Genomic DNA, 23567 nt, shown 5'->3' on the forward strand with positions numbered 1-23567 from the left:
GCTCCACGCGAGGCGGCCCCACGCGAGGTCCCCCCCCCGCCCTCTCCAAGCGGCTCCGCGCCCGGCCCCTTCCGCCGCGCCCGGCCCCTTCCGCCGCCGCCGCTTCCTCCTGCGCCGGGAGGGCCGGCAGGGATGGGGGTCACCTGGTGAGGGGGGGGGCCCGGGGGGGTCCCCAGCCGCCCCCCGTGCTCCTTCCCGTCCCCGCGGGGCTGTCACGCGGGGGAGGTGGCGGGGGGGTGTCGTGGAGGGGGTGCGGGGGGGGGCTCCTGAGCTGGGGGGTGCTGGAGGCGCGCTGCGCGGCCGGCACAGCCTTGGGGAGCCCCCGTGTGTGTGTCCCCCCCCGGGAGCCCACCCGTGGCACCCCCTTGAACCCACCCGTGTCACCCTCTCGAGCCCATGCATGACCCCCCGGAGCCCACCCATGTCCCCCCTTGAGCCCACCTGCGACCCCCCCGACCCCATGCTTGACCCCTCCTGCACCCACGCGTGTCCCCTCCTTGCGCCCACCCGCGTCCCTCCCCCTTAGCCCACCCGTGCCCCCACCACCCAGGCGCTGCGGGGGGGGGTCTCTAAACCTTTTTATCCCCTCCCCCCCTCCACGCACCCAGCGTGACGCAGGTGCCCGTGGCCGAGGGCAAGAGCGTGCAGCAGACGGTGGAGATGCTGACGCGGAAGCTGGAGCTGCTGGGGGCCGAGAAGCAAGGCACGTTCTGCGTCGACTGCGAGACCTACCACACCGCTGCCTCCACCATGGGCAACCAAGGTGCACGGCGGGGGGGGGGGGCGCCGGGAGGGACGGGGAGCCCCCAGCTGGGTCACCCCGAAAAGGAAGGGGGCGTTTGCTGGCACCCAGCAGCAGCCCCCGGGGGCTTGGCTTCTCCCCGCAGCGCTCCGCGGTCTTCCCTTGAAGCTCGCACCCGCTGCGCTGCTTGAAAATCGTGGCTGTGTCCGGAGCTCTGCTGCAGGTTCTGGACGCGGCGGCGGCTTTTTCTGCCGGCCACGGTTGTTTTATTCGTTGCGCTGAGCTCTCGCGGGGAACGAGCAGCTGGCTCGCTCGCCGCCCGCAAGGTATTTTCTCTCCCGGGGAAAACGCGTGCTGCGGTTCTGTGCTGTCCTCGCAGACAGCCTCCCCTGGGAGGTGGGACATCCCTGCAGGCAGTGCCGGTGGCCGGAGCTGCGCGCCAGGCGCTGCCCCATGGCGCTGTGTTCCCTTCACGTGCACGCCCCGCGGTTGCCTCCATTCCCGGGGGCGGCTGCGTTGTGCGGCGAGCCCGATCCTCAGGCTCCCCGCTCGAGTATTTGCACCTCAGCCGGCTATCGTTGCTGTCAGCGTGTTTTTTTTCCCCGAAGCTCCTTAAGATGCTGCTTCCGTCTGCGTAGTTTTGCAGGCCGCCCCTTGCACTGCGGAGGGTGAGGGCGCCGGCAGCATCTGGCCGCTGCTGTGCCCTCCTCCCGAGGGCGAGCGGTGGAGGGCAGGGGGTGGCAGCAGGCCTGCGAGCCGCAGGACGTAGGGCAGAGCTCCCAGGGCAGCAGGCAGCAGCTCTGGGGGGACGTGAGGCGGGACGTGACCCGCTTGTTTCCAGGGCCGTGCTCAGAAGACCCCAGGCTCCCTCTTGACATAGCAGGGCCTAAAAGCGCAGCTCCGAGGAGCGGCTTGGCCTGCTCGCCTCGGGACTGTCGTGCCCCCTTTGTCCCTCCTGCGCACTCGGGTTTTCACCCAGGTTTTAAAAACGCTCCGTGAGCGTCGCCCTGGTGGCTCTGCGGCTGCAGAGGTCAGCACTGAGCCCTGGCAGCCTCTCGGCAGCGCGCCTGCACGCGGATCCATTTGCAGCCACGAGAGCGGCTTTTTGCCGCTTCCCCTGCAGCTGGAGCTTGCGCAGCCATGTCTGGAAAGGGTTTTTTAACCCAGGCAGGTAAACGAGAATCAGTTCCCACTTTTAAAGCGCGGCACGAGCCAGGCATGTCCCTTTTATCCACGTTCCAGAGGGTGCCAGGCACGTGCTTCCCCCGTTAGCTCCGCAGGGCCGGCTGGTGAGGAGAAGAAGAGGCAAAGCCCAGCCCTCGGTTACTGCGGGGCTGAGTTTTGGGTGCCCGACTCTCTGCTCGGGGTCAGGGGGTGCTCTTTGCTGAACCCCCCTCTGCTGGGGGTCTGCCAAGTCACCCGCTGGTCGTTGAGTTGTGCTGCGATCCCCTTGGCTGAGGGGCGTCTGTGTAAGATTTTTTTCCCCTTTATATTCATACAAAGCAAAGACACCCTGTTCACTGAGCTGCAGGATAAAGTAAAGTGTGTGTGAGTAGCAGAAAGATCGTGGAATTAAGGCGGCAAGGAGGACAAAGCCAGCTCTTTCTTTCTTTAAATCCCGTACAAGCACAGGACTGTTGGTTTTACAGCCCAAACACCGTTGCTCTTATTTCAGGGCAGACAGGCAAGCTGATGTACGTGATGCACAACTCCGAGTACCCCCTCAGCTGCTTCGCCCTCTTTGAAAACGGTCCCTGCCTCATAGCGGATGCCTACTTCGACACCCTGATGGTGAAGCTGAAAGGCTTCTTCCAGAATGCCAAGGCGAACAAGATAGAGAGCCGGGGCACCCGCTACCAGTACTGTGACTTCTTGGTGAAGGTGGGCACGGTTACCATGGGTCCCAGCGCCCGCGGGATATCCGTGGAGGTAAGAATCCTCTCTGAAGGGTACGAAATACAGCTACGGGTAGGGAAATCTCACGCTGGAGGCTTGACTGGAAATCCTGGGTCCCTGCCGCTTGCGTGCCTCAGTTGTGCTCCTGGTTTGTACTAGGTGCGTTCGCATGTGTGGCAGGCAGAGCATTTATCTCCTTTCCACAACAAGGTTTAATTCAGGCAGGTACTTTAGGGCTCAGCTGTGCCTACGGAAAAGCCTGTCACTGAAGTGTCAATAAACAAAACCCTGAAGGGATGCCATCAAACTAAAAAGCTGCTTAAAGACCCGACGCGCAACGCCGGTAGAGCACTTCAGGTTAATAAACACGCCGGGGCGGGGAAAGCAGCCTCTTCAGCTGCTGATTTAATGCAGATTTGGGTTTGGCTTCCTTTCCCAATCCCAAGCGGACAGCGGCTGGGCCGAGCAGCCCTGGGGCAGAGCAGTGCCCTCCTGCCCTCGGTTCCGCTCCCGCGGTGTAAGGCTGCTCCCTCCTCAGCGGCGAGCTCTGCGTTGCAGGCGTCAGTCCTGCCCCGTGGGGGGTGCTGACCCGGATTGCTGCGCCGCGGGGCGCTCCGTGGGCTCAAAGCCTCTCATCAAACGGCTTCCGCTCCCTCCGCGCAGCGCTGTGACTGCTGATGAGGCTCGAGAGCATCAGAGCAGCGTGCCAGCGGCTGGCGGGCGTTGCACGGGGCGGGAGCTGGGCTGCAGCGAGCCTGGAAATCTAAAGGGAGATGCTTCAGGTCGTGGGAGGATCTAGGAAGGCATCTGGGGAGGTGTTTGGCCGAGTGTAAGTGTGAGTGAAAGGCTCACAAGCTGCGGACAAGCCTCAGCTGGGCTTTAAAACACCTCAGGTTCTGGCAAGGAGCTGGGCTGTGCTGCCAGGGGAAGGGCAAAGCAGCGGAGGTCAGAGTCCAGATATCTACGTACATTGGTGCCTGACGGTCTTTGAGATAGCTGAGAATTAGTTGTTGAAAGGTCTTTCAGAATCTGAGCTTATGTTTTTCTAAACACACAAGTGCTATTATCTGCTACGTAATTAATAATCACACCGCATCTACCCAGGCAGGTGTTCCTAGCCAGCAGGGATGGGGATTGAGAAATGGCTCGTTTCTTCTCCGCTGGAATAAACACAGATGTTGTAGTGGCATCAGCACTGCCGTTGACCCGGGGTTAAACAGAAGCTTGTTCTACCCGAAACTTGAGTTCAGGACCAGATTTGCCAGGTGGCCTGGTTGCTTCTGTTTTGGTTTAGCAGTTTCTGTTCAGGGTTTGCATTAGGACGTGCTCCTGGTCTGGGGCTGCAAGCCCTTCAATCCCAGCGCTTCGTCAGTGCACACCTGAGAGATGTCACAGCCAAACAAGCTGTCGGCTTACCAGCTCGTGGGAAGGAAGTTTGCTTTTGGGTGGGGTAAAGGTAATGTAACATTCGAACCAACGTCCCAAGACTCCCACCGCTGGGGATTTAGTAAGAGCAATGACCTTGCAGGGTGTATTTTTCCTTTCCTTCTCTTCCCTTTTGAAGGGATTGCTTGCACGTTCCTGGCATATCCTGTCCGTTTATGTTTGTCCATCCTGCTTTGCTTTGCTAAATGTCCTCAGAGAAGAAAAAAGTGGCGCGTATCCCTCTGCAGCCACAGCACTAAGAAGCTGGTCCTTGACTTCAAACCCTTGACTAAACACGTCTCCAACTTAAAACTCACTACAGCGAGGCAGAGAGGAACGCGCGTTGTCTCCTGCGCGGTTTTTGCCCCTGCTGTGCGCTTCAGGGCTGCGGTTTGTGTCGGCAGGTGGAGTACTGCCCCTGCGTGATAGCCAACGACTGCTGGAACCTGCTGATGGAGTTCATGCAGAGCTTCATGGGGAACCACGCTCCTGGCGTCCCGTCCGTGTTCGGCACCAAGCACGACAGCATCTACAGCCCGGCGGACACAATGGTTCAGTACATGGAGCTGTTCAACAAGATCCGCAAGCAGCAGCAGGTGCCTGTAGCAGGAATCAGATGAAAGGGCTCCCTGGAGCTCTGTGCGGAGCGACCGCGTCCTCTTTTCTGCCTGCCATGTGGATCAGGAGGCCCTCCAAAAAGCGGCACTGGAGCCGACCCAAGGTTTTTTTTTTTTTCCTTCTAAATCTCTTCGCCCCGTTTCACAGCAAAGGTTTTGAATGCTGTGCATATTTTTGTTGTCCTTTGTAGTTTTTTTTTTGGGGGGGGGGGGAGTGTTTGTTCTCAGGCCTATGGCTGCGATGGATCTCGGTACCGTGTTTCATGCAGGGGATTACAGATTGTCCGCAGAGGGAGGGAAAGGAGGAATTCCAGCCAAACGCATGCGAGGGCAGAATTTCCTTGAATGCAAACAGCTACATGAGAGAGGGTGGGGGTTTTTTATTACTATTTTCTTAAGATATCCACATGAAAGTGTCATGGTTTTTTCATCGAAATAAAAAGCTGTATTTTTGTGAGGAGATGGAGTCTTTCTGCCCAGCAAGCGTTGTGCTGGTTTGTATTGTTTATTTACAGCTTTTGAAAATTTCCGTTGCGTGGAGACTATTCTTTAGCAGAGTTTTATCTTTGATTTGGTTCAAGAGCTTTATACCCCTGAAGCAAACTAATTTCCCTGTGGCAAAATCTACAGGAATTCTTGCCTTCCTATTACGGGTGTGTTCTTAGCTTGCCTTCATCTTTTATATCTGATGGGAGTATTAAAATCTTCCACCTCTCAGATGCTACCAATGAAGCCCGGTGCTAAATAAATAAATAAGTCTGGCAGGAACCCTCTCATGCGCTGAGAAAGAATACCAACTGCTTTATCTCATTGTTTGAAAGGTCTGTAATAAATGTCCCATCCCTGCACGCCATTTCTCACTTGAGAAATCCTGGTGACTTCAGCAGATTTACTGGAGTAAGGAAGGATTTGGGGAATAAGAGCCAAAAATTTATTGTGAGGCTTAACTACACGGTATCACTTGAATATTTTTCAGTGGTGATTTATTTTTACAGCAGGAAAACCGGAGAAATTAGATCCCTTTTGAGCTATCTGTCCCCCCGGTTTTACATATTCAGCATCTGTCTGGCTCGTAGCGGTGATTTTTTCCCCTCTCCCCCCTGCTCCGCCCCCTGCGCGGTCTCAGAATCAGCAGAAACACCCTCGTTCAGCAACCGACCTTTGTGCTGAACTTCCTTCGTGGTTCCTGGGGAGGCTGTGCTTAGCAGGGTTCCAACGCTGCAGCCCACGTCCCGGATAGGAAGAGAAGGGTGTAGGGAAGGTGCAAGGATTGTGTTAGGAAGGGGGGCAGGGGGTTCCTGGTGAAGAAGCAGCGGGCATCTTTCTCTCAAAAAAACATTTTTTGGTTTCTTGCCAATATGTGGGCCTGAAGAGCAAGTAAAACGGAAACAGATTTCTCCTAAATAGATCTTTTCCCTCAGAAGCAGTAGGCAATAAAGAAGCTGTTTTGTTACTTGATTTGCTGGCTGGTGGAGAACTAATTATTTAGAAATGGCTTCTTTTTGATTATCACTTGTACCTGTAAACCTAATTAACTCTTAGAGTGCTGTAGGCGTTTAATAAATTTAATCAGCCCTGGGTTCAGAAAGATCTGGTTGATAAGCCGTAATAAATGGCAGAAAGCACCATAAGCACCCGAGAAATTCCAGCGTGCTGAATGCTCTGAGTGTTCGCTCAGGTTCATAACTTGTGCGCTGACTTCAGCGGGACTATTAATTTTCGAGGGATGGTTAGAGAACCTGACCTGCTGTCGTTCCATGTAGCTAAGTGTGGCTGGGAAAACAAAATGGTATTTTTTTTTTACAGATAGTTATTTAAGCGCTGTGTCCCTTTTTAAATCTTCAGGTTAAAAAAAAAAAAATCCTTTTAATGACCAGATTAGTCACGCTGAACGTTGCTAATGCTTTCCTAATTCCCAAAAGATGGTCTTAAAAATATAAAACGTGTGCTGGAATCTCCGGGGACTTCTGTTCTTATTAATACATTGTACTGTTCCTGGAGTAATAAAACGGGACCCCTTGAGCTACATTCTGCCTTCAATTACACCATTACAGCCATTGACGTCAGCAGGTTTCCACGCGTGTGAGGACGGCGAGGATTTAGCCCTTTATGTCTTAGCAAAAACGCCCGTTGCTGTAGCTGCATTCTGTAAACAAGGGGATCAGCTGCCCCACACGAGGGGCTGCTTTTACTCTGGGGCTTTTTACTTTCTCGACGGACAAAATAAGTGTGTTTTTTTCCTCCCCCCCCAATCTTATTAGCCGCAGTAATCCTCCTCATTCTGCCCCCCACCCCACCCCCCCGGCATCAATATGGCAGGTTAACGTGGCTTCGAACACGCTAGTCTGCATCTTAACAAGTCTTCAGGGGGCTTTCAATTGTGTTACATTAATGGATTGAGCCCGTGTAATTGAAAACCACCCTAATTTTGCCTGTCAAGGCATGGTCTGGAAGGTTGTTTTCCTGCTGCTCCCCGGTGTTTTCTCAGTGAATGTAAAATCTAGGGGGAGAGGCTGCCAAGCTCTGTTCCCGTAGCGTCGTGGATCCTTTTTTTCTGCTTCTGCACCTCTCAAAATCACGGCCAGTGCTGTTGCTTTTAGTCAATCGAAGCCTGACCTGGAGGGGATCGGGGATCTTGGGGATGTGGGTCTCACCCTTGCATCCACACAGCCTCTGCTTTGCCAGGAGGGGGAAAGCTAAGTGATGTTACCGGGGTCACTGACACTCCAGTGGTAGAGACAGAGCCCAAGTCGCAGAGCTGCGCTGGGGATCCTGTAGGGTTTTGCTTTGTTTCATGCTGTGGCATTTTTTACAAGGAAGTACTTACATAGCAGCTGCACCCTGCTAGGCTTTACAAAGGGAGCGAGGACATAAAGGCCTCATTAGTCTTCAGTTTTAATTCTTAGCAGGCATTACGGAATAAGGGCTTGTTCCAGCGGAGAGCCGTTGTTCAGAAGTGCGTGACTGCGGATTTCTTTGCAGGTACGGTTCAAAGCAGAGCAGGCACTGCTCAGAAAGGGAAGGTGTTGAGAAAGGATGACAAACCTCTAAGGAAGTGGAACTTGTGGGAAGGCTGCCTGGTGAAGGAGCTCACAAGGAGTCTGTGGAGTGTCCTTGTGCCATGGCAGAAGCCAGCAGGCCCCCACCTGTCACAGTAAATTGCAGCGCTTTGCCTCAACACTTACTGGGACGGGACTGGGTTTGGGGAGAATGCTTTATCTCTGTGCAAAGGAATTGTGTTTCATTTTTTCTGGACTGTCATCCTGATCTTAGCACACAAGAAGAAGCGGCGTCCTCCTGTTGCCGTGCCTTGGCAGGGGTTAGGTGTTCTTTCAGCCAAAAGGCTGTTGCAGCAGCTGCTGCACGGATTTCTTGTGACATGCCTCAGGCGTTCTCTAGGACAATGGTGGGCACTGTGACACCACTGACCTGCGGGTTCCCATCATCAGGGCCACCTCCACGACCGCTCGTGTGCAGCGTTGCCCCAGCTCGGTGCTGCCAACGGATCCTCAGCAGTTACCTCCTGCAGGCTGCAAAAAAAAGTGAGTTGTGCCCGTGGGTGACACCGAAGTGTGGCTGTCCCCTGCTGGGGACAGTCTGTGCTCCCGGCTTCAGTGCTGGCATCCCTTTGTCCCTGATAAACCAGGTCGCCGTTCCCTTGGGGACGGAGTGTGTGATTTGGGGGCCTCTGGGTGACCTCCGGCTAGGGCCAGCGTGGCTCGTGGGACAACGGTGTGTGTGACAACAGTGCTTTCTGTGGGACAACGGCGTCTGTGGAACAAGAGTATTTTCTGCAGGCCTTCTGGGCTGCCTCACCCGCTGGGCCCTGTGGGGGGAGACCTCCCAGAGACCCCCCCATCACCACAGGGCCCTGTCAGCCTCTGGGCTGTGGGGGGGGGCACCCCTTTGTCATCATCCCCTCCATCTGAGGTGACGGGGGGGCCCTGTCACCCCCTGCACCCTGCGGGGGGGGCACCCCCCCGGCACCCCCTCCCATCACCTCAGGACCCTGTCATCCCCCAGACCCCATGGGGGGGCACTCCCTAGGGACCCCCCCATCACCTCAGCCCCCTGTCACCTGCTGGGCCCCACTGGGGGGCGCCCCCTTGTTTCCCCCCCCCATCACCTCAGGAGCCCTGTCACCCCCTGGACCTCGTCAGGGGACACCCCCTTGTGTCCCCCCCAATCACCTCAGGACCCTGCCGCCCCCCCCGCGCCACCCGCGCTGCCCCTTTAAGAGTCCCTTTGTCTGCGGCACATCCTTATTTACCCTCGTGCGCCTCAACCAAACTTCAGCCCGCGATTCACAAAGCCCGGTACGTCACCGCCCGGGGCCGGGCCCAGGCGCTCCCCGCCCCCCAGCGCTGCCCTCCCGCTACGCCGCCGTAAGCCATTGAAGGGCTCTCCCTAGCGGCTGACGCAAAGCGCGTAAGCTCCGCCACAACTCCCCGTGCCGCGGCGCGGGATGCGCAAACAGCGTCCGGCCGCGCCGTTAGCGCTAACCACGGCGGCGGGTTCCGCAACGGGCGCGCTCTTACGGAATCGGCGTACGCGGCGGACGTGAATAGGGAAGGGAAGCGGGGTGGGGGGGGGGCGGAGAGGCAGAGCGCGGTGTGTGGCGTGCTCGCCGGCCAATGGCGGCGCGGGGCGGGGCGCGGCGGGCGGCCAATGGGCGGGGAGGGGGCGTGTCCGGCGGCGGTCGGGGTGTCTCGCGCTGGGTGACAGCTCGCGCGTGCTGATGATGGCGGTAAATAAAGGGGGGGGGGGGCGCGACCCCCCCGTGGGGGAGGGGGAGGGGGAACGGCCCCCCCCGGGGGCTTGGTCCTGGTACGGTGAGGGGTGAGGGGGGGTGAGCCCCCCCCTTTCTGATGGGGGGGTCCTGAAAGGGGGGTGATGTGTGTGGGGGGGGTGTTATGGGGGGGTCTTTTTGGGGGGAGTTTATGGGGGGGGGGTCTTGTGGGGGGGGTCCTGTGAGGGGAGCTGGGGGGGAGGCTGTGAGGGGAAGGGGGTGGGAGGGGGATCGTGCCCCCCCCCCCCTCCGATGGGGGGGGTGCTACAGGGGGGTATTGAAGGGGAGGGGTCTTTTGGGGGGGCCCTTTTGGGGGGGGCAGCTGTGAGGGGAAAGGGGTGAAGGGGCTCGTGGCCCCCCTGCTTCCAATGGGGGGGGGGGTCCTGAAAGGGGAGTGCTGTGTGTGGGGGTCCTGGGGGGGTGTTATGGGGGAGGTCCTGTCAGGGGAGCTGGGGGGAGGCAAACGTGTGGAGAAGGGGGTGAGGGGGGTTTGTGGGCCCCCCCCTCCTGACCGGGACACCCGAGTGTTTTGGGGGGGCTCCCCCACCCTGCTGGGGGGGGGGGGGGGCTGAGGGGAGGGGGCCCTGAGCCCGGTGTGTTGCGGGGGGATCTGGGGGGGGGGGGGGGCAGCGCCGCCGTCTTTGTCTGTGGGTGGGAGCCCCCCCAACGGGGCCACAACTTCCCCTTTGTGGGCAGGGGGGGGTCCCCAATCCCCCCCCCCAGATGGCTGCGGGTCGAGAGAAGTTCGGGGGGAGAAAAAGGGGGCTGGGGGGGGGGGGCTTGAAAAGTCCCTGGGGAAGGCAGGAGCTGCGGGAGACGCAGGGAAACCGGGCAAGAATCGGCGTTTGGCTGAAAAGCTGTGCGTTTTTCTGTGCCCCCCCCCTCCCTCGGACACTGCCCGTGCCCCCACAGGGAGAAAGAGCAGAGGTAAGAGCAGCCCCCCCGGCACAGCGGGGGCGTCTCAGCCACGAGACCCCCCCGGTGTGACCCCACGGGGCGCAGCCCACTCCCAAACCCCCATTTGAACGCGGTTTGGGGCCGTTTAACGCGATTTGGGGCTGGGGGGCAGCCGCAGCCCCCCCCCCCCCCCCAAAATGGAGGAGCTGTGGGGTGCTGAGCCCCGGCTGCCGGGGGGGGGGGGGTCCGGGACGAGCCCACCTGAGGATGGACGTGGTGGGAGCTGGGCGTCAAAACATCCCCGGCTCCACCTGCGCTGGAGGGAGAGACATGAGGAGGGCACCCCGTTGTTTTGGGGTGAGCCAAAAAACGCCTTCGGAGCTCGTGCTTGTAACGAAAGCTCCCGCGAGCTCTTTTTCGGTGTAAAACCGTGCGGAATTTGCTCCTTTCTATGTGGCGCCGCTTCCGAGGAGATGCTCGCGGAGCCCGCGGCCAGAGGTTCGATACGCGCTGCTCCTTCCCAGCCCGAACTCTGACTGCGCTCCGAGCAGCTCCGGTCGCTCTCGGTGCCGAGACGTGGCAAAAAAAAAAATAGGGATGGGATTAAAAGGGGTGACAGGGAGGTAAGGCTGGGCGCTGAAATAGGGTGTGCGGAGTGGGGGGGGGGGACGGGGGCTGGTGGCGGCTGCGAGCCCCGAGGTGCTCCTGGAGGCAGCGCCACGGATGCGAGGACAAGGGCAGGAGACGGCGGAAAGCGGCCGCGGGGGCTGGAGGGGACGAGCACGGGCTGGGGACTGGATGGAGGAAATCCTGGGTGTGAAACTGGCCCTGCGTGGCGTAAATTCACCCGTGGGTTAGATGAGCGTGTGTAGCCGGGGAGTTGGAATTGCCCCAACCCCACGTGCAGGCAGCGACGCGGTGCCGGTGTTCTGGGTTCCCGCTGCCGTGCCTGTGCCTGGCTAAATCCGGGGGGTGCTGCTCTTTAAGGGTTGTCAAATGCGTTGGTATGATTCTTTTTTTTTTTTTTTTTTAAAAAAGGGGGGTTGACAAAAGCATTTGGTGGCGTTTTTAATTGGATTAAACAGGGTAGATGCAAAAATTTGAAAGTTATGCGCCGAACGTGAGTAGCGTTTGATATTTCTGAGCCGGGCGTGCTTTCAAACACAACGCTGCGAGCTGTAAATGCTGGTTTATTCTCCCCCCAGTCATTTTTCCTATTAATACGAGCGAGTTCAAGTGAGAAGGGTGTTTGGAAATTGGCAGCTTTTCAGGTCTGGAATAGTCCTTGGTCTTGCGCAAGTTGTATTTGTTACAAAGAATTTTTATTTATTTTTTTATTCAGGAACAATGCTTAGCAATAGTCACACATGCAATGGTTTATAGGGAATTACGACGGCTAAGTTAAAATCGGGGATTTATTTAGCTGTCGTGTGTCCAGAGATTGTTGCTAAAGAATCTGTGGCCGCAGCTATTGCGGAGGTTCAGATTACGCGTGGCGCAAAACCCTGCGGTTGACAAGACGTGCTGGAGGCCCGCAAGAGTGGAGAAATAGTGAATAAGCCTCATGTGCTGTGGCTTGCAAAATGAAGCGCCGCCTGGGCTGATCGCTATCTGGCTCGGTGAGCTCCGAGGGAGCAGCCTTTGCAGAGCATCTGGCTTTTGGGTGCTGGGTTGTTGATTGTAGGAGGAACGCTGCGGGGGAAAAAAGTCACGTTTAGCTTGGTACGTCGCCTTTCCGCGTCCGGATGTGAAGTCCTGAGCGCAGGTTGCTGCTGCAGGGGTTTCCTTGCAGCTCATCAGAGCTCTCGTTTGGTGTTTGCTTGCTTGCAGCTCTCTGCTCCACGTCAGACGTTCCAGTTGGTTTTCCTCAGTGCTAAATGCGCTTACTGGTTAATAGTTTCCTTCAAATAATTGCTGTTTGGTTCTCAGCACCTCAGAGTGAGCTACAAGAAGTACTTTGCCAAGTGATGACAGTAGTATAAATTAAGGAAGACATATTTTAAAACCTTATTTTAACTTTTTTTTTTCCCCCCTTGTTAGCTATTGCTTCCCTGAAATTTCTTAGGACTTCTGCTAGGACTCACAAAGCGAAACTTAGCTCTGTCCTCGGCCACTAGAAGCTGTTAGCTGGTAGGTTTAGACTAGCCAGGAAATGGAAATGCTTCAAAATTCAGCTTCTCTCTTACAAGGTACGTGTGAATTCTTTCACACCCGTTTTTGATTTGCAGAAGTGTAAAAGGGTTTCTGAAGCTGACCTCAGCTCTGAGTCAAAACAAAAGTAAGGCTTTTGTCTTAAAGTTGTTAGAAAAGAATAGAGAGATACGAGGCTCAGTTACTTGAAAACTTTGCCTGTAACTTCATACAGTAATTCGGATCAAGTGGGAGAAAAGGAAGATGTATTAGCTCTGCAGCAAGGGCTCGCTTTGAGCTGTGTTGTCTTACGTGCTGTGAAAGATTGTCCACCTGATGCTTCAACGCCGAGAGTAAGCTCGGTACAAGAATCCTCTCTAGTGGTTGAGACACAAAGTGCAAAACTTTTACTGCAACAACCTGTGTGGTTTTCGTCTTGAATATTTCATCAAGGCTTTTGGTGGTGGTTTTATTTTTATTTTTTTTTTCCCCCCCCGTGGGGAACGAAACCTTCTGAGATGTTCTCGTCTCAGCAGCCTGTTGGTAATTGCTCTGTGTGTAAACACTTCACCTTCCCTAAACTCTTAACCGCAGTGAACAGGCTGCTAGCTTTCGGCATGCTGTACAGAAAGAAGCCCCCGCTGCTCTCGCCAGTGTCAGGGACTGGACGACCATCCTCGCCGCTGTGAAACCCTTAACGAATTACTGCTCTGGAGAGCGTGAGCTGCAATGAGCAAATTCAACAAATTCTTTACCAGAAGCCAATACGTTTGTAAAATCTTATTTATAGATGAGAGCGTCCTGGTTGCTTGCTCATATTTTTACATGCTAATGCTTTTCGCTTTTCTTTTTATTAGAGTTGAGATCAAAGGTGGCTCGGGCGAGGCCGTTGAGTCGTACGTAGCTTGCAAGCCGTTGAATTACAGCCCCGGCACTCAGGATTTGTCCTGTGGTGGGCTTCAGAGCTGGGGGGCAGCTCTAGCACAGCGCTGGAACAAAACACCCTAACGAGGGAGTGAGGGGAGAGAGAACACATAAAAACAGGTGTGGTGACCCCGTCCTTTGCCAGCGTCATAGGGAGGTAATTCCTAGATGGTCTAGAGCTACTTAGTATATTTGCAGTAATTTATATCGCAGAATATCGAGCAAAATGCAAATCTGAATGCTCTCTGTTACCCTGTTTTTGCAGAATATCCCCCCGACTTCTTGCTCCAGTGTTGAGAAGTGATTTAGTACCTTGAGGGGGCTTCAGATAGGTAGAAACAAAGTAAACTTGGCTGCTTTGTGCTAAGTGTTAATTAGCTTTCTGTTACACGATGGTAATGAGCTTACATTAACTATTACACCTCCAACACTGTACAAAGATCACGATGAAATCTCTGAGAAAATGGCAAACTCGTTGGGGCACAGCTTGAGCGTAAAAGAGAGTTTAAAGGAGGCTCGCCAGCTAGGTTCCCCTAATTGGGTAGTTATAGTGTAATTCACTGAGAATTCTGTCTTTTAAGAACTTTCCTGAGAAAGCAGAAGAAAATATAGGCAGCGATTCGAAAGACAGCAGCGCTTTCCTCCCCCTGCTGCATACGAACGCCTGCTCTCTCTTTCTTGTCTTGCCACTTTGGCTGGGTAACTCAGCCACGTTTTCAAATGAAGAAGAAAATTGAAATATGTGGATGTGACGGCTCAGAGGTACTACGAGTGCATTTGAAATGTTTCTTTTGTAACATGTCATTCGTGAGTAATGTACTCTTAAAAAATCTGACTAAGGAGATTTTTCGCCCTGTTTTGTACCTTTCCTAACTGAAATGCAGAAGGGTGCTTTAGCCAAAGGAAAAAAAGCACATCTTCAGACACAGGAATCCCCGCAGAAGACTGGAGTTACTAAATAACATGCTCCATCTCGGCCTTTAAAAGAAAGTTTGATCTATTACGGCGTACCTCAGCGTGCAGTATATATATCACAAAAACTTTTACACTCAACCCCTAACCAAGTGTACTGAAAAAATAAACTTTTTCTTTTTTCCCTCCGGGTGAACCCAGCGGCGGTTTTGAAAGGACCAATTTAATGGAGAAAAGCTTTAGTGCATTTATGTTCTTTTCAGGCTTTTCAGTCAAACCATGGAAGATCAAGTCAAGAGTTATGGGCCACAGCTGTGTTCTTCCATTGAGACCTTCTATAGGACATCAGCTGAGCTGATTAAGAAATGGTGACCACAGCTACATTCCCTTATTCACTCTGAAAGGCAAATCCGTCCACTTGATTGAGAAGCATTGCCTTGCAACCATATTTTCCCATTCGCTTTCAGTGGGCGGCTTAGATTTGATTAAGAAATACTGTCCTATAATTACATTCGGTCTCTCTCTCATGCTATGAAAAGCCTCTGAAGACAATTCGAGGTTTTGAACTTTAAATAAAAATGGTACGGAAGAGGGATCTTTGCAGCCTGTCTAGGTGGATACGCAGATGAAGCGATAAGTAGCTTTTAGCTAGAAATACTAAAAGAGTATCTTAAGAAGGGCAGTCAATGCTGGCTTGTGTTTCTGTACTGCTCCTGCTTTGTTCCCCAGTTTCCTGGAAGGGATCAGTGGCTCTAAGCTTGACTCCGTTCCAATAAGTTCATGACAAATGTGCTTTCCTTTTATTCAAACAGCAAAACCGTATTTTGTATTAAATCCTTCCATTCTTTTGGTGTGATGGGACCAGGCTTGTCTCCTGCCTGGTGCTGGATCGAACTTTACCAACTCGTTTTAGGTAGTTTAGCATTTCGTGTTATGTTGTATGCTAAATGTGTTCCAGCTGAATAACAAGTGCCTTGTGTATTAAGAAAATTATATAGATTTGTGGCTGACTTCTAGCTCGAGCATTATCTGCATAAATATTGAACTGGAGTCTATCAGAACAAATAATTTTTTCGTACATTGCACTTCAGCAAAAGCAATTTGTCATGAACGCCTTTTTCCCCTCTGCGTGCAGATCCGTATAACTCAGTCAAATGAGGAGCTAATGGCTTTTTTGACTAATTAGGATTTGCGTTTCTCTTCGCTGTGCTTTTTTTATAGTTGGCAATAGTTGGTGGGTGGAGGGAGAGGTCGAGGAATTGTTTGAAGCAGACTGCAGGTCTATGTTTTTGTGTCTATAGATATGTTGCTAGAACAGGGTGGCACTGTCTGCCTTTGGGTGCTTAGGGTTGTGGTTTGGGTTTTTTTTTTTTTTCCTCCACTGGGTAATGAACAGTGACAACTGATACGTTCTAACTCCGAGATCGTGGCTGCTTTAGCGTGAGCCAGACGGGTGCTTAATGATGAATTAACCGAAACTTGGCTTGTCTGTTAGTTAAACAAAAAGAAAACCCCGTCATCTGTCGGGGATGTGGATCAGTGGTTGGCTGTTGGGGCAGGGAGCCCAAGGTGATCGGTTGTCTGTAGCTCATCGGGGTGCAACAAGACCATATAATTACGGCATCACGTTCTTGGAGGAGAGATGCCTCCAGCTTTTTCACCCAGTGACCTTCTGTAGTAGTTACAGGGTTGATTTCTTGTTGGTTCTTAGGGGAAACTTTTTCTCTCCTCCCTATCCCATCCAAATCTCCCGTCCTGGAAACGTAGGAGGCAAAAGCAATGAGTTAAGGCAGCTCGTTGAACCAAGCTGGCTCCTGGTCTAATTAAACGAAGGGACTGATGGCTAAACATCTCCACCCTCTGCCAGGAAACAAAAGTACGGGGAGACTGCTCCTCGCCTTCCTTACAGATGGTGCTGGAGGGAACGTCAGGAGGACGAGGAGGCTGAAAGCGAGACCCTGTTCAGGTGTCGGCTCAGTCCTTTCTCCTGCCCCGTGTTGGTGTGTAGCGAAACTGTTTGCCGGTGGCGTGGGAATCTGAGGTGTCACATTTGGAGTATTTCACGTGAAAATAAGCCCTGCTTAAATACGTGCTGGATGGCTTCGGTAGAGAGGAGTCATTAGCTTGTTGCTGTATGCGAGTGCCTCGCTTCCAGTCTCCGTAGAATTGGCCGTGTCTCCTGCAGCTAGAGGAATAAACGTGAAGGGAACAAAAGCATCGTGCTGAGTACAAAGGAGCAGGTTGGTCTGGGTAGCTCTTTCTCCCCGAGGAGAACAAAGTTGTTTTTTTTCTGCGCTCAAAAAACACACAAACATGGAAAATCTGTTTTAATTTTCGGGACAAGTATTCTAGACTTACAATAGTATTAATTATTCTGGAAAGAAAACAAAAACAAACAAAAAAACAAAACATGTAGAACTCTGCTGTTCTTTTAAAAGAAAAAGCACAAAAGAAAGAGTCAAATCAGCTAACTGTTTATTCACTGGAGTTGTGAGAAAGAGCCCTTAGCTCGGGTTTAATGATGTTTAATCATTCTTTCAAAAATACAAAGGAGGTACTAAAAGCTGTTCAGCCAGGCTTTAAAGAACTAATAGCTATAACTCAGATTCAAAAGTGATTTAGTTCCAGAGGTAAGTCCATAATCCTACCAGCCACGAGTTAATCTGTCATCAGACTAAGACTGGAAGCAAATCTATGTAACTAAGAATAGTTAATTCACCTGAATGTGAGCGGTGAGGAGGATCCTTCTCACAGTCGTGACTTTATTTTGAGAAAATGGAATATTCATGACAGAGGATGAAATTAACTAGTGGTTTTCGAAGATGGGCTGAAAAATTCTGTTTGAATTTTGTGCTGCGCTTTCTCTGAACTTTCCAGGGTGATTTGGCAGCGTGGCTCCCTGGCCTGTCATTTTGGATGCTAGAAATGAATGAATCCCTGAATAAGAAAAACGATTTCTTGCTTGTTATAAAATTGGAAGGTTTTAGGAACAGCTTTTTGAGACGCAGTGCTGTGACATCAGAACCTAACTCACCTCTCCCTCTTTCCTTTTCCTCTTGTCCTTTTGTTGTTTCATCTCAAGACAAATTGACGTGACGAACCCTGACCTTTTAGTGAGATAATTTATTAAAATAACAGCTGCTGTAGAATTGGGCCTTGGTTGATCTTCAGTTCTTAGAGGAGATTAACAATCTGATATTTCGCAAATCGTGTTCCCTCTTCCTACCTTGTTCTGCTAGGTCGGCGTGTTGTGGGGAGGACAATGGCGTTACCCCTCAGACGCTGCCTGTGACTTACAGGAAAGGATTTCAGCCAGAACAAGATTCATAACATGCAAATTGGGAGTAATTCCTTAAGGAGGGGGGGGGGGGAAGTGAAATGCTTCCTTCTGTACCAGAAAAGAGAGGCTCAAAACTTGTGCGCCTGCTGGCGGGCTGGACGTATGGAAAAATGAGAGAAAAACCATTTATTTCTTCGTTTTGTTGGTGCCTCTCCCCGTCTCCTTTTGCACACCTAGGAAGGGGCGCGCTGCCTGTATGGATTTTTCCAGGCGCAGACCAGGCACGTCGGCCGAGCAGAGCAAGAGGCCGTGTAAATCTCCCCGAGTCTTTGTTGACACGAAAACGGAGGAGACCTTGGGTCGAGCCCAGCAGTCAGCGAGGCCGGGTCAGGTCGGCAGCTTCTGGAGGCGAGGGGCAGCAGCACCTCCCCTGTCCGCCTGCGGGCGCCCTGCAAGTGGGTGCTGCTGCTTATTGAGCATCCCGCCCTGGTTTTGTTGCTTAGACAAATGAAAAATGAGCACAAGTCGTTGCGTTTGGATCAGTCGGTCACTAAGATTTGTTCCGCTTACCGGTTAACGGCATTCCTTAAAATCCATAGAAAATTTTCTAGCTGCGGTTCCGTTTCACTCGCTGAGGGTTTTACAGGACTTAATAGGAGTTGATTGGCGAGTGAAGGGAGAGGAAATGATGGAGAGAGGTGTCGAAACCCTTCGTTGTTTTTGTCGTGTTTTAACCTCTGCTCTTAAGACGCATCGAAGGCACCTTTCGGGCATAAAGCACAGCGAAATGCGACCGCGGGCTGCCGTACTTATATTTAATACTATTTGCCTATTCATTATGGCTGGGGAGATAATAAGCCCCAGCCTGCTGGGGTTGTCTTGTTCTTTATTGCTTCAGTAGATGGCACTGACATGTTCGTTTGACTGATTGCTTTATATGTTGTATCAGCTGCGATGTTGTTTTAGATTAGTTAATAGTCTGCCGAAGATTTTGCCAAGATGAATATGAATTGAAATGGGGGAGGAAGAGCAGCGGAGGACTACCCATAACTTACCAAGTATTCACTCCCTGGTATAATCCGTCTTTGTGTCTATCACAAAGAGATTCTCGAAGAGACTGCTAGCCTGCTTCTGAATACGAGGGCTGTTAAATTGATCTCTGCTGCAGCCATCGGTTTTGTGTGCGAGCAGTGCCAGGAGAATTCTCTGACGTGCTGGAGCTATAAAACTTCGTCTCGTACCTGCGAGGTGGAAGGGTTTGGGTTTGGTTTGGTTTGTTAAAATTCTGTGTGTTTTACTGCAGCGGCGAGAAGCAATTACCAGTTTTTGCGAACGATCAGGGGGACGGAGCAAGATACTACAGGTCAAAATGTAAGCTCTGACCTTGCTAAAGAAGCTCTTTGCAGGCAGTGGGAAATTGCGTTTAATTTTGGCGGTGGTGTTGTGAAGGTGGCTAGAAACTGTGTCGAATTCTTGCTGTAAAAGGTCGAGGGTGGTTTTTGAAGTATTTTTAATATATGATGCCTGAACTATTGCTGCCAGCCTCAACTCTGAATGCATTGTTTATGTGGGAATTGGTGATAAATGTGATATATACTGAATATGAAAAACAGTCTTTAAATATTATGGTCGAAAGAAATAGTGCTTTCTGCATTCTGACAAAAAATCAGCTTTTTGGCTGCATCACAGCAGGCCATGATTAAAAGGAATGATAAGGTAGGGTGAGTGGGGACATGAGAGAATGGCTGTTTATCTCGTCTATTCCTGCTTTGTTTGAAATCTAACATGGCTCGTTTTGTTTAACTTGTGCCTTGTTAATTATTCTTAATCTGCCTTGTTCACTTGTGCACAGGTCCTGACCCGTGAATACGTAAGCACGTACTCCATCCATCTGAGCAGCCTCCCTAAACTTGAATACTTGCCCAATTGGTCAGTGGTAAGTGTGAAAGGAAACAAAAAGGCATCTCTTTGGGTATGAATCCTGACACTTTGGGGCTGGTGGGGAGTACGAACTGTAGCCTGAATTTCCAAATAGTGAAAACGGGTGTAGCTCTGTTCACTTGGCTTCAGCACCGCTGATTTTACGTCCATTACAGCTCCGTTATTGTCTGCTCTGGCAGAGAGAGAGGTTTTTTTCATGAGTGATGTTCAGGGGCAAACATGTACCAAACTTTAAAACGCTGTGGCATGCCGCTCTGATGTTGTCACAATTATGGAAATAGAATTCATTGTGAATTCATGGATTCTATAAAGCTGCTTGCTTGACTCATAAAGAGAAATTATTATTTTGTATTGGGCAGTTAGCATCTACTTGCAGACTGTTCTAATGCAAAACATTTTTTCATGTTTTATTCTGATAATTCAAATTGTATGTATTTGCTGTAATTGCTCCAGGCTTATACAGATGTAACTACCAGTGGAAGGACTGCACTGACTCTTTCCCTTTTTGACTGTTTCACTAGGACTAAAGGAAGTATCGTGAATTGTTTTAATGTGGAGTGCCTCTGTTATACAGTGTATCTGTATCGTGTTTCCCAGCTTATTAACACTTCAAAAAGCCAAACCAAAAATAAAACCTCAGAAGCCTATGGAAAGAAAAGGGAGGGGGGATTTTATGTGTTGCAATAAATGAAGAAACATTAACTTCCAGAACACCATGAGCTAAGAAGTATATAGCATTTTAATAATGCTTTTCAACATCAGCAGCCGTTCTGTAGCAAGTTCCCATAGTTTCAGAGAGCTGTGGGACGTGGATCCTTTTTTCCTGTTTGTTTTAAGGTGACCCCAAAGAATAAATAACTATCTTAAATCTAAGTTCAAAAGGTGATCTTACCATTCTTTTTATTCATCTCTTGTACTTGGACGAGAAACGGTGTGGGTTTGGCTTAATAAGAATATTCATTTTTCATCCTTTTAATATTTCCACTTGAATATTCATCTTTAAAATATTTTAATTTTTTAAAACTTTCAAGCTTAAACTTGCACGGCCGGGGAATTTGAATAGCAGTGCAAATTGGCGAGTTTTTGAGGAGGGCTGTATTAAAATGCTTTGTGAGCTGAAGAAACTCGCCTTGCCTTCGCCCTTTTGTGATTATTTTCAAACCATAAACTGCCAGCTATATTCCTAGTGGATGCTGAGCTGTCTCTAGTTTAAGAGAATCTTCATCAGGAAGGAATGCAGATAGAAGACGCATGCACGTTTGAAACTATTTGTTGGCCTGTGTAAAATGTGAATGATTGGTCTTCGAGGACACAGGCAGCGTGCATTCTTCTGGCTTAGCTGTAAATTTCTTCTAGCCAAAGAAAAGCAGTTTGGTGTTTCTCTGAGAGTTTGTCAGCAAGCCTTTCTGGTAAAGGAAGTTTCTATCTGCAGACACGATGTTTGGACTAGTGTATCCAAAGCAGCTCACCAAGCACAGTAAGTTGTAAAAGCAAAAAAGGCAGGGTGAGGTTCTCGTAGCTACTCCAGGCATTGCCTTGCTTTAGGAACGGGGCTGGGGTACGTTGAAATTTCTGTTCAGGCTTGATCAGCGTGCTAGCAAAAAAAAATTCAGTTTGTATGAGGCCGTAGATTTAAGAATGCCAGTCATGTTTAAAAACAGTCTGTGGGACATTAAAACTTTTCCTGGAGTACGCAAAATTCCAGCGTTTTAGGGGAAAAAGAGAATGTTTTCCCATCGCTGCTCCTTTCCTGGGGAAGCTCTGAGCACTGAATTGAACGCAGCTTTAACAATTTCTGTGATACTTGGTGGTTAGATTGTACCTGTAAATGTTATGTTTTCTGCGGGCATGGTCTGTTGGTGAGCTGCATTTGGGGTAAATGCGTAGAGAATGGGTGGGTTCTGCCGCTGCCTGGTGTCGGACGGGTTTTATATCCAGGGTGCTGTGGGACTGGGATCTCGATGCCTCTGGTTTGGAAGCTTTGGGACGCTCACGTCCACCGGCTGATGGAAATGTGAACCAGGTGGTGTCATCTTCGTCGGTTATCCCCCTAAGACTACGTGAACTTCCTAGGGAGGATGGCTGATTTTTGCAGGTGGGCTGGCAATAGGGACAAACTGGGGCCCCTTAAGAATCGTTCTTTTTGTTGTGGAGTAGGAAATGTTAGAAGGTAACTGCACGGTACGCTGTGGTGTGTGTGCTCGTTGTTGTACTCTAAAATCAGGTGTGGGCCAGCATCCACCAGCCTGAGCTTCCCCAAGGCGCTTCAGAGAACCGAGTCCTGCAGAAATCGCATTTATTCCCACCAAAGACACCAGTGCAGGGAATAGGATTTCCTCAATCCCCATGCTTTTGAGTATTTTTTTTTTCTTTTTGCAATGATTTGAAGATTTCTTCGAAAACTGATTCCCCAGATTCTGGATTTGAGCCCGCAGCAAAGCGTGAACTCTCAGAAGCAGGTTAACATTGACATAATCATAATTAACTTAAAGGAGTAGACAGAACTTGCTGTGGAATTTGGCAGTAAAGTCCTGTTTTAGTCGAGCTCCCTTGTGATTACAGCTTCGAACTGGAGCAGGGCGCTGCACGCGTGGTGCCGTGTGTTGGGCACGCGGTGTCTTTTGCAGCCAGCCGAAATCCTTCGGGCTTGTGACAGCACGTGTGGGACGCTGGCCACCTTCCAGACGGGGATGTGGGATCTTCCAGAACTCCAGAAACTTGGGATTCGGACGGAGGAGTTCCCTTTCAGGGCTCTGGGAGGTTGCTGTGCTGCTGCCCTTGCAGCTGATGGCCACAGAAATAAAATCCGGGGGGTTCGCGGCCAGCTCGGGGCGAGCGCCCATCCTGCTCGTGGTGATCGCAGCCAGGACGGGAGGGAGGTGAGACCAGTGACTGCTTTTGCTGTCACAGCTGAAGGCTCCTGTCACAGCTAGTCAGAGCCCTTATTTGTCTGCGTGTCTCTTAAGTTGTGGTTTATTCATGTATTCACAGTAGCTATTTAATTCATTGCTTTGCTTGCCTTTTCAAAGAAACCCCGTATACCTAATCATCTGTAAATTTTCTGAGCGTTACTTCTTTTTTTTTTTTTGTCAGTTGGGTTAATTTGCCTGTAACTAACTTGGTAGTGTGTCATCTTGGATAGAGAGAAGCCAGCCACCGTAGGATATAAAGCTGACAATTTTTAATAAAACATGCTTTCAGTATAATTGAAAAAAAATCTCTAGGGCTGCTGTTAATCTTTGGAGGCGCAATCTGAAAGCCTGTAACCAGCAGGGCTTGGACTGGAGGAGTAAAGGGAGAAACCCAAACCCATTCTTGCTCTGCCAAGCGGATGGCTCTTGGGAGAAGAAGCGGAGGGAGAGCTTGTGGAGTGTTTTCTGCTGTGCTGCCCGAGCTAGTAGCTCTGGACCGTGCCCAACTTTGTAAGGACAGACAATACCTGCCCAGGTGATGTGGCCGTGATGCTCGTTCCTTGTTCTAGCTCTTCCTTTTCCCTAAAGGAACATCAATTGCACAATGTTTCGGTTTGCAAGGTGCCGTTTCTTGGCTCCCACACGCTCTGGGAACCGAACGCGGGGTAGGAGTTTTGCTGTGAGCACGTGGAAGGCTTTTGCTGGCGGAGGGACATGGCTGTCTTCAGCAGGGAGCTTTTTTCACCATCTTCCGAGCAGCTCAGATTACATGTTTTCATTAGACATCTGGTTGAATAATTGGTTCCTCGCAAATGGGTAGGTTAAAATAATCAGAGGAATAAAGTTTTTGAGTAATTGTGTGCAATTTTTAGCTATATATTCTCTCTGATATCTCCTTAATTTGCATTTTCGAGTATTTGCAGCAGGCTAGAAGTTCCACTCTAAAGTTGTTTGGAGAAAATTGTTTGGGGGCAGGGGTGCCTGGAAGGTTCTCGATTTTTGCATCGAAGATTTTTATACTTCTGTGATGAAATGCAGTGTAGGATATCTAGTTCTGATGGAAACCAAGAATATCTCAGGATGTTTTTCCTGCAGTGTTTTA

At 51.1% G+C, this 23567-nt stretch overlaps 2 protein-coding genes and 1 long non-coding RNA gene across 16 annotated transcripts in view; 2 read left to right on the plus strand and 1 right to left on the minus strand.

The window, feature by feature from the left end:
- The first annotated feature begins 17 nt into the window (after positions 1-17).
- On the plus strand, positions 18-5207 carry MED20 (mediator complex subunit 20). Of its 2 annotated transcripts, none has more exons than XM_083812711.1 (4): positions 18-146; positions 609-763; positions 2418-2671; positions 4468-5207. In XM_083812711.1, exons 1-4 carry the CDS (start codon positions 133-135, stop codon positions 4681-4683), a joined length of 639 nt encoding a protein of 212 aa, XP_083668837.1. In that variant the 5' UTR covers positions 18-132; the 3' UTR covers positions 4684-5207. The 2 variants fall into 2 exon arrangements, with proteins under 2 accessions (XP_083668837.1, XP_083668838.1); XM_083812712.1 differs by having other exon boundaries at positions 609-703.
- LOC310887142 lies at positions 4865-9089 on the minus strand. Its single transcript, XR_014575668.1, has 2 exons — positions 8951-9089; positions 4865-8210 (listed from the first exon to the last, which is right to left on the minus strand). It is a non-coding gene; the product is annotated as an uncharacterized lncRNA (long non-coding RNA).
- The window catches only part of USP49 (ubiquitin specific peptidase 49), a 27867-nt gene continuing 13365 nt past the window's right edge, over positions 9066-23567 (plus strand). For 3 of the 13 annotated variants that reach the window (XM_083812686.1, XM_083812688.1, XM_083812690.1), the window contains exons 1-3: positions 9359-9427; positions 18916-18983; positions 19465-19548. The gene's annotated coding sequence lies outside the window, so the exon portion shown is untranslated. The other 10 variants (XM_083812687.1, XM_083812685.1, XM_083812689.1 and 7 more) reach the window with 8 other exon arrangements.

Source organism: Anser anser, assembly GCF_964211835.1.
Source record: "Anser anser genome assembly, chromosome: 27".
NCBI classification, from domain to species: Eukaryota; Metazoa; Chordata; class Aves; order Anseriformes; family Anatidae; genus Anser; species Anser anser.